The sequence below is a fragment of the Pseudonaja textilis genome, chromosome 7 (assembly GCF_049901715.1).
Source record: "Pseudonaja textilis isolate UNSWEBS1 chromosome 7, rPseTex1.2, whole genome shotgun sequence".
NCBI classification, from domain to species: domain Eukaryota; kingdom Metazoa; phylum Chordata; class Lepidosauria; order Squamata; family Elapidae; genus Pseudonaja; species Pseudonaja textilis.
The window spans coordinates 21,720,931-21,731,468 of NC_141996.1; the positions used below are offsets into that span (position 1 = coordinate 21,720,931).

General features: G+C 34.9%; 1 protein-coding gene across 2 annotated transcripts in view; it reads left to right on the top strand.

Moving 5' to 3' along the window:
• The window catches only part of PAN3 (poly(A) specific ribonuclease subunit PAN3), a 78,264-nt gene extending 68,527 nt beyond the window's left edge, over positions 1 to 9,737 (top strand). For both annotated transcript variants that reach the window (XM_026708836.2, XM_026708838.2), the window contains 4 exons: positions 161 to 290; positions 1,635 to 1,699; positions 2,589 to 2,727; positions 6,745 to 9,737. In XM_026708836.2, the coding sequence (XP_026564621.1) occupies positions 161 to 290; positions 1,635 to 1,699; positions 2,589 to 2,727; positions 6,745 to 6,885 (475 nt within the window). In that variant the 3' untranslated portion in view covers positions 6,886 to 9,737. The remainder of the gene's footprint in view (positions 1 to 160; positions 291 to 1,634; positions 1,700 to 2,588; positions 2,728 to 6,744) is intronic.
• Positions 9,738 to 10,538: the final 801 nt, after the last annotated feature.

Below are 10,538 nucleotides of genomic sequence, written 5' to 3' on the forward strand. Positions count from 1 at the left end.
CAGTGAAAAGAGTTCATGTGAAATCTTTTATTTGCCCACACCACATATACTGGTTGTATTTGGCTCCATATTATAATTTATAGAATAATGAATACGTTCATTGTCAAGAATTTTCCTTAGAAATCCAGTTTTAATAATTGTTAGGAATTTCCTTTGATAGATATTTGCTGACTGACCAAAACAGGCTTCGAAGTGTAAATGATATCATGCCTATGATTGGTGCAAGATTCTATACTCAGTTGGATGCTGCCCAAATGAGGAACGATGTTATAGAAGAAGATCTTGCAAAGGTAAAATACCTTACTGTATCTACCCTGTACACTGCAGTCTTCAGTCATTTCCCCTACATTGACTGTGTGCAAATGGATTTAGCTTGTTTCAGGGCATTTTCATGATATCATAGATATGCAGACTTGCTTCTACTAGTTACAAAGCCAACCGACAATATACAATATTTTGCAAGGTGATCATTGGGTTTCCAATGTCTGTTCAAATGAGCTACCATGCTGGATTATGTCAGTAGACTTTCTGATACAGCATCCTGTTTGTATGGTAGCTACATAGATGGATAGGAAACTATAAACAGGATATTAATGTGCTGTGATTTTATGTTTGGAAATAATATATTTAGAAGTTTGTAGTCTCAGCCAATAGGGATAATATAGAGCCATCGTTAAAAACAAATAGTTGGGGGGTTTTTAAGCAAATTTAGCAAAGTAGCTAAGAATTGCTTTATCCTTGGTGAATTTGTGTTATACAAAAATAATCCACAATATGGTCATAACTGCCCTTTGGGATGACAGTTCAGTAGTTTTAGTATACTATGTGAAAAAGTACTCCCATTTATATGGCTAATTTTGTCACATGTTCTTTTCTTGCTGTACACTTCATGTGTACTACTAATTGGCTCAGTCATTTCTCTTTTCTGGTCTAAAGAGTCAATAATAGTTGTAACTTTTTCTTAGGGATAGAGATATAAGTTTAGTACTCATATTCTGCATATTACTCAAGTCAGGTTACTCAATAAATTGTTTTAGATTTATTGAGGGTGCTCTTGTATCCTTTTTAATTTTGTTTTCTAATGAGCCGTAGTCCTATCCCTCATTAGGAATATCGCCTCAAAGGGATCACATCTTCCTTCATTGGAATTGTGGCCTTCATCTCCATGATACTTCATGTTCTGTGACGGTGAGGGAACTATACTCTTTACAATAGGATGTAGGTGCCATGGTTCTGAAAGTCTTGCCTATATATTACCCTGACTTACTTGACTTTAAGTGAATATTTTTTGTAGGATTCAGGAAATTACTGCATCAAGTTCCTCACCATATCCTATCTCCTATAGGTATGTGTGATTTCAGTTATAATTGGTGCTGTCATTTTATCATTGTAGCTAGTATTAGCATTGGAGGGGTTAGAAATTACAAACTAAATGATTTAACAGCACAGGGAAGAAAGGACTTTGCTCTCTTGGTAAATTTGAATAGGTACCTAACATTTTTTCCTGGCACTTTGTCATTCGGCTGAAATATTTATATATTGGGTTTTCCTTTAATTTGTAGCATTTTTAAAATTTGTTGTTGCTGCTGTTGTTATTTCTCAGGCAAAGTTGTGTCTTATATCTTGTTTTATAGGAAGTTCAGAACGGAAGATTATTTCGTCTTCTTGCAAAATTGGGAACAATCAATGAAAGACCAGAGTAAGGAATTCAGAATTTTTAATCATTACATTATTTTTAAAATGGCACCACTGGAGAGCTCAATTAATTCTGTAGGGTGCAGTTTTAAAGTATATGAGGCTCTGAAAAGATTAACTAGGTTATTTTCATCAAGATCCCCACCAAAATTTTATGGTATGTGATTTTTATATACATATGTATGCAAACACACACCTACACAGGTATTATTCATGCTCTGGAGGGACAATCACATCTTGATTTGAGGTTTTGTCTGAAATCTAAAAATAATAAGTACAAGGCAATACTTCATAGAATTTAACAATTTCCTGCATTTTCATGAGACTTGTAACTGTTTTAAACTCCAAACTGTTAGTTTCTTTTTGGGAAGGTATTTCAGTTTTTTCTCCCAACAGCAGCAAACAGCCTCCAAGTGCATACAGTGGTACAGTGCCAATTCTGGAGATTGGGAACAAAAATTGATATTTATAGAGAGTGCATTCTCCCGGACACTGTAAGTCTGACCGTAGTAATGAATGATACCGAACGTGAAATTGTGTAATGGAATATTTCATGTTGAATGGTGGAAATTACAGAATTAATATATAACAGCTTGTATAATATATCTTTCAAAATATCCAGATTGTTTCATTGAGAGAAAAAACATGGAGCTTGGCTAATTGAAAGTGAATTTGAAATCAGCCCATTTTAGGAATCTGATCAAATTGAGGAAGTCAATAAATCCCGTAATAATAAATTTATAAATGATGCCATAAACGTATGAGCTTTGGCTCTCTCGAATTCTTAAGACTTCTTTTTCTTAAAACTAAATATAACATCTATAAACAAATATATGTAGGCTGAGCTATGTGTCCTTTTAATGAGAAACATAAACACTCTTTTTTAATTATAGGTTCCAAAAGGATCCGACATGGTCGGAAACTGGAGACAGGTATCTCCTGAAGCTTTTTAGGGATCATCTTTTCCATCAGGTGACAGAAGCGGGTACTCCTTGGATTGATCTCAGTCACATTATCTCTTGTCTTAACAAGGTGAGCTAGAACTTCAGCATTTTTTAATTCATTCTGTCAACATCCGAGACAGCGACATTGAGGCCACGCCCCTGTGTGCAGTTTCGGAATTGCCACAAATGAGGAGGGGGAAGGATTTGCATGGGCTGCACGGATGGGTGTGGGATGTTGGGTGTTGAGAAGGACTCACAGAGGGGTGGGAGAAAAGAACAAGGAGGAGATGAGCAGTGGCATTTGAGGCCCGTGACGATTACTTTGCTGGAGCAGGCTTTCCCGGAGGAAGGCCCCTGCTGAGCCCTTATAATCAGTCGGAAGACTGTAATGCTAACTAAATCTGTGTCACTGCATGCAGAGTCAAGAAAAAGTAAACGAAAGTTGCTCTACCCTTACACACAAGAGTGTGGTCTCTTCCCTTATTGGCTAGGCTCGATCCGTGATACATCGCAAATTAAGTGAATTGTCTTTTTCACTCCTGTTTTCCCCCCTCCATTTGGCACACAAGCAAATTTCTCTCAAAATGCATGTTTGTCATTGCCTTTGGCAATCACCTGACTCAAAGGTGGTGCTTTAAGTTGTCGTTTAAAGGCTTTATCTGTTGGGTAATGCATGTGACAGACCTGCTTCAGAAAAACTGCTAAAGAATAGTTTAGCAGTAAGGAAGTTCACGCAGATAAACCTCAACATCACACACACTCCTTCGTTCAAGGAACATGGTTGTGAGCAACAGTTTTAATTTTAAAACAGCTATGGTTTATTTCATTTTACAGACTTAGAATTAATTTAAATTGATAATTAAAACAAGCACAGATGAAACTGTGATTTCAGGCAACAGTTTATTTATTTTTAATAACACTGACAGGGAGAACAAAAGATAAACAATAGTTATACTGCGAGGAATAAAGACCACATTCACACACACACACGCACACACACATATCATATAAATTGAATATTTATAATGTTATGCAATGACAAAATGATAATTTGAAATAAAATTGAAGCTAATTGAACAAGATGTATAATGTATGGGTTAAAGAGTCTTCACATTTCATACAATACCAAGAAGCAAAAATTCAACATCCAATTATTTTAAAACATTTTGTGGGGACCAGTAAACATTAAATAAAAAATTATGGTGGATTATTTTAATTTTTGAATTAAAAAAAAAATTAAATTTTTACTTCTTTTATGTTATGCTTTTTATCATCTGAATCATTGTTTCTTCAAAACTGAACTTTTCAGTCTTCCGGTTTGCAGGGCTTCGGCAGCAGGCAGGAATCCGCTATCGGGCGCGTTTTCTGCCTGGACTCGCCGCTGGAGCGCCCCGAGCCAGCTGGCTTCGGGGCTAAGCCACCCTGTAGAGGTGGTGAAGAGGGGGGAGTTGCCAGCAGGGTCGAGGAGAGCCGCATCTCTCCTCCTCAGCTGGTCAAACTCTCTTTCCTGAAGGCGGTAGGAGTGGTGGTCAGAAATGGCCACCTCAAAGAAGCACTCATCCGGAAAAGAAAGTGCAGGAGGAAGATAAGTGAAAGTTTTGGCTGACCAGGATACAAAGCAACAACTAAGGTACCCTGGAATTTAAATTTTATAAAAGATAACATCGTTCCTAAAGAAGAGTTGGAAGCAGCGACTGAAAGTGAAAAGGGAAAGGTTTTTTTTCTTCACTCTCCTTCCTCACATTGACAACAAAGAGAGCTGAATAAGAAATTGGAAAAATCTGCCTTGGCACTAATAGGTAATTAAGCTGAAAATGCCAAAGGGACAATAAAGATTTCTGGACACTAAAAAATTCTTTTTTCTATAAGGAGGAAGGGAGAGGAAAAGAATAAGGGTAGGATTTGGAAGGAGGAGACTGCCTGGACTTTAAAAGAATAAAATCTCAATAAGACCTTTAAAAGATACATTTCAACTGGAACTTTGTAACTAAATAGTAACTCCAGGAAGAGAAAGTGAAGAAAGAAGAAAGTGTAAAAAGAAACAGCTTGTGTGTATTTGGATTGCTTGGTGACTTTGGGAGTTTTGGATATTATATTTGAATGACTAAAAACAACTGGGTGGCTATTTAAAAAAACTCTATAATGGCATCACTTCTGGATGAACTGAAAATGGAATTTAAAAAATATAAAGAAGAGACACAAGAAGGGAAGGGCTCCTTTGGCTCCGTTTTTCAATTCTTAGAAATGGCAATCTGCACTTACGAGAAACAACAAGAAAAGACTGCGCAACTAGAAGAGTGGGACAAAGAAGAAGCCATCTTTAATGAACAAGTAACTCTATTTGGGGAAGAAAGGGGGGAAAGAGAATGGAGAATTTAAGACTTTAAAAAACAGCCAAAAAAGGGAAAAATAATTTGAAAAGTGGATATAAAGTTGGAATGCAACAGAAAAGGGGAATACAGAAGAGGGAAATGGAGGTGGAGAGACAGGGGGTAAAAAGGAGAGAGAGAAGAAGAAAGGGAAGAAGGAAAGGAAGAGAAGTTACAAAGATTTGAAGCAAGATGTAAAGAAACAGGACTTATTCAGGGATAATGGGTGAAAATTTAACTGAAAAAGGGATTCTGTGAAGGTACATAAGATTTTATTGTTATATTTGTAATAGAAATAATGTTAGAAAATTGGAAACAACGTATGATTAAAAAGTGGGATAAAATAGCGTAATTTAGTTAAACTTTTGTGAACAAAATAAATGAAATAAAATAAATGAGAGAATTGAATTAGGAAGGAACGGGAACATTTTAATTACTCAATGTTTTATAAAATATAAGTGAAGTGGGGGGGAATCAACTATGGAAAGTTTATAAGTGTTCCCATAGAAGTATGATACTTATTTGAAAAGTAATGTGTAAAACGTTAAGATTTAAATGAATATTAGTATTAATGATAGAATTGAATTGGTATGGATTGTTGTTTTAATTATATTATACATTTATAATTTTTTATTTTTTTAAAAAAAATACAGTGTGTAGTCTTAGAAGGTACCAAGCAGAATCTGAACGGGAGTTATGTATTATATTAAGTGTTATAATTTTAGGGGAAAGATATAAAGGCGTCGTATTCCAATTAGTGATTGCAGGAGAAATTTTGTTCAATGAGAAAAGATAGTAGACAGTTGAAACAGGACAGACGAAGAATGTAAGTATAATAACTTGAATTGAGATTAAATAAATAAAATTAAGAAAGTTAAAAGAGGGGAGAAGCTATCTAGAAAATGTAGAATAATAATAAGATATGAAATGGAATATAAAAATGAGCATGAACTTGAATTTGTGTCTGTACGAAGAGATATAACCCGGGATTATGCTGCTTTCAAAAAAGATGTTTTATGGTTGTATGTTTTATGTTTTGTTTGTTTATGTTTGTTTTTAAAAATCAATAAAATTTTCAAAAACAAAAACAAAAACTGAACATTTCAGTTCTTCATTCAACAATTTAGAAATATACAGTGGATATAAAAAGTCCAGACACCCCTGTTAAAATGCCAGGTTTTTGTGGTGTAAACAAAACAGGCAACGATAAATCTTTTCCATTTTTAATATAACATATAAGCTGTACAAATCAGTTGAAAAAACAAACTGAAATATTTTGGGGGAAAATAATAAAAAAAACTTACAATAACATTGCATAAGTGTGCATTCCATTAAATTAGTACTTTGTTGAAGCATCTCTAAATCAACAACAACGACAACAACAAACGGCTTCACCAGAAGAATTATCAAAGTTTTTGAATGGCCCAGCCAGAGCCTGGATCCGTATCCAATTGAAAATCAGTGGGGTGACCTGAAGAGGTCTATGCACAGAAGATGCCCTCCCAATCTGACAGATATGGAGCGCTTTGGCTAGGCAAAAAGCGGGCAAAGATTCCTAAAGTGCCACCTTAATAGGCTCCTACCCCCAAAAGACTGAAAGCTGTCATAAAATTGTGTCTTAATTGGAATGCTAGGATAATAAATGAAGGGGTGAGGGGGTGGAAATGCCAAAACTGTTGATGATTATAAAGCTCTACTAACAAATATCCCTGACGTTCTCTCCAATTTGATTTCAGTTAGATGCTGGTGTGCCAGAAAAAATAAGCCTCATTTCCAGAGATGAGAAGAGTGTCCTTGTGGTAGCATACAGCGACCTAAAACGCTGCTTTGAAAATACTTTTCAGGAACTGATTGCAGCCACGAACGGCCAGTTGTAGTATTTGCAGAAAGCATGCAGGACATTGCTAAAGAAGAGAAATCAAGCGCAAATTGCACTACAACAGATTGTCATCATCTCATTTCATATTTTGGGAAACAAAGCACCATCGTTATACTTCGGTCAGGTACACTGTTACTTGAAGGGAAGAATGTTTTTGCTTACCCTGGAGCTCTGGCTGCCATTGGAGGCTTTATCTGTGAAGAATTTATTTTAAAGGAGCACATCAAGTTCCTGCTTTTATTTTTTCCACTTGTATATGCACTAATTTTAATTTTTAAAGACTTTCTGATCCCTGATGTTTTGCCACATTGCATCTTACTAAGGGAATCTCTTTGCAAAGACATTTCTGGGATTTTTTTTTTTTTTTTGCCACTGAATATACTGCAATCTTTTGGGTTTGATATTATTTGCACTCCAAATACTATAAAGGACCAGGTAAATAATTTCCTAGAAATTGTGTTCTGTAAATTACAGTGTAGCTTGTAACCTCTGTAAAACTGTATAACATGCCATCTGCTGTTTGATTAATTAATCAAACGAGAAGATGAGTATTTAAAGACAAAAAAAATCAAGTAAAATATCTCAGAAACATCATATATAAAATCCCTTTTATTTGGCTGAAGCTTTGTCAAAGCAAAACAGCACCATTTTGAGTTGTGTACTTTCTGGGGTAAACCCAATTTGTTCTAAACACAACCAGCGCCTTTTAAATAAAATACCTGTTTCTATATTTTCCTGCTAATCAGATACATTTACATTTATGCAATTTTTGATAGACTTTTTAAAAAAAATAATTGTTGCAGTCCTGAGAGTTCAGGAATGTATTCCTTTAAGTTACCTATATAGTTACCCTTCTTTTGTATAAAGTTTTGTTCTTTGAACCACAGCTTTATTATGGTACTTTACACTGGATACAGATACAGAGACACTGTTCAGAAGATTAAGTATACACAGCAGTTGTCTGGCATGGAAAGCTTTTGAAGTGTTATAGTCTGATTCTGGAGGAATGATGGTCTGCTGTGCCTTTGCAGTCACTGCTTAGCCCAAAGTTAATGTTACCTTTGATAACACGCAACACAGGAATATTTAGTCTTCAAGTCTGGATTCCCCTCCCCCCCCCTTAATTAACTTTCCAATACTGGACTCAACTGTTGTCTGCAGGCTTGGGTATTCAAGGGAATTTATAGTAGAAAATCTACACTTTGATACGGATGACTGCCAAATATATAGGACTATTTTTTTTTCCTTTCTCAAAGCGGTAGTGAAGACTGTACTGTATATCGGCATCCTTTACCCAGCACTGAATGTTTAATAGCACTGGGTGCTTACCATGAAGAAAATGTGGAAACTTTCTCCAAAAGGTGTCAGAACTGATTCAAAGCACTTCCAACTGATGTTACTGGCATCCATTTTATTCTTGATATTTGTAATTTCAGATAAATTTTTAATAGTTCTCTCCAGTTTTATAAGCTTTAATGATGACACTCCTTCTTTAGATTTATCCACAAGAAAACAGTGCTCTTCATAATGAAGACTTTGGAAAAGAAAGGCCCACCTTTAACATCTTTACTTAAACATAATGGAGCCTGAAATTAATCGTATCAATCAATGAGCTGAAATAAATAAAAGCCAATTATTTTAATCTGGCAGAAAATTAAACCATAATGTTTATTATTTAGAAGATAACAATTGCCATAACATTATTTTTTAATATCATAAGGAACAGGGACTTTAAGATACACATATGGGAAGGAAACCAGTCTTTTATCATTAGCTCATGTATTTGATGAAGAGCAGCTGTCTTTTTATATGTTTTTGAAAATCATATTGTAATTCTTTTGTACAAAAAGAAGTAGTAATTGTATTCTAGGAGAAATATTGAATGCTTTATTTATAAGCGGGCTGAGGCTTCTTTTTCCCACTATTGTATTTTGTTTTGGTCTTTTTTTTCTTCAATGAAAGGGGATCATCTCTTCAGTTGCAGCAATTGGAAAGTTTTTGACAGATTATTTTGTGGACCAATAATTCAGGAAATGCAAAGGCAGGGGTAAAGCAGGGCTTCAGGCTCCTCCTCGCTGCGTAAGCAAGGCCCACCTCATAAAGACAAGTTGCATTTTGCAAATCTTTGTCAGCACACGGTATCCATTCCTTGGCCCCAGTAATCTCAGGACTTGTTTTAAAGTAAATTTTACAAAATGAAAAGTGCAGAGAGCCAATAAATTTCCATATGTAACTGTTACCTAGAAATAATTGCTGTTGGGTGATGCATAGAACAACATGGAATTTTGTTTTGTTTTGTTTTTATGTGGTCCATGTTTTTGAATTTTCTACTTGGTGTTTTTTGGGGGGAGAATTCTTCCACTCCAGTACAATTCCAGTGAGAAGGCTGTCCAGCATGTTCCATTCAGAGGAAGAGTCATTTATGTCATCTCTAAAGCTGAATAAGAATTTTTGAAAAGCAATGCCTACTTTTTCCACACAGGAAAGCAATTCTGACCTTCCTGTTTTTATAGTATAAAGCACAGAATGGACAACCTCTGAAATCATGTAATACTAGGTTAAATTTAAATTGTTCTGTTTTAGCTTGCTTGTTTGGACTTTTGTTTTCTGCTACACTGTAAATATTTGGGGGGTATATAATGTAATTTCATTTTGTTTTTCATTTTGCCCTTGTCCCAGTAAAATTCTAGATGTGAGCATCTTCCCCTAAAAAGCACCGGTATGTTACATTCTGATGTCATGATCCCACTCTGTGTTACCTTTTAATCCTGTTTTTCATTCTTTTCACATGTACAGCAGTATTTTTAATAAAGAATTCCAGAAATAATATGGCTTCTTTGAGCAAGCAAACATGTGGGTATTGTGTTCTACTTCTTAAATTAATGGTTATTTTCTTTCAATATTATATACACCACTGTGGAGATTGGCTACACATCACATTATTTGAAAAGACACATTGCCTATTTGAAGTACAGAAGCGCTCATTTGAAAATAAAAACATGAAATGTTTGCCCATGTTCAAGTAGTAGAATATGTTGCTTATATCAACTGAGTGCAAACTTCAGAGTAATCAAAGCTCTCTGAAAAATTATTTTAATTTTAACTATTGTTCAAATTCTCTTCGTCACCTTTTTAAAAAAAGTTGATAGTTATTCAAAACATAATTGAGTTTTATGAATTTTTTTTATTACTTGAAGTGTTATTTGCAAAAATAAAGATGGTGAAGGCCTCTGTACCTGCAATTTTTATGTAAAGTATTAAAACTCATAACTAATTATATGAAAATGTCAATATTGTTTCATTGTATGAATTTATCTGGATTTTTGATTCCTTAATGAAGACCTTGCCTTAGAAAATTTATTTAACAGATTAAAATGAAAGGGGCAGGAAGTTTGCTTGGTGCCTTTTACCTGACATAAAAAGGCAGGAAAAATTAATGCTATTTTTAAAAAAATGTACACTGAGGTATCATATAATGACCCAGAATGCATGTGTATTCCCTATTCTAAGTATGGGAAAAGATAAAAGCATGTTTTAAAGTGAAATTAGGATGTGTTGGCTGTTCTTGCTGTACACTTGGTGTAGAATTTGCAGTTTCCCGTCTAGTTAGAGTCCAAGTTGGAGACTCTGAATTCTAGTTGTTTGTTATGT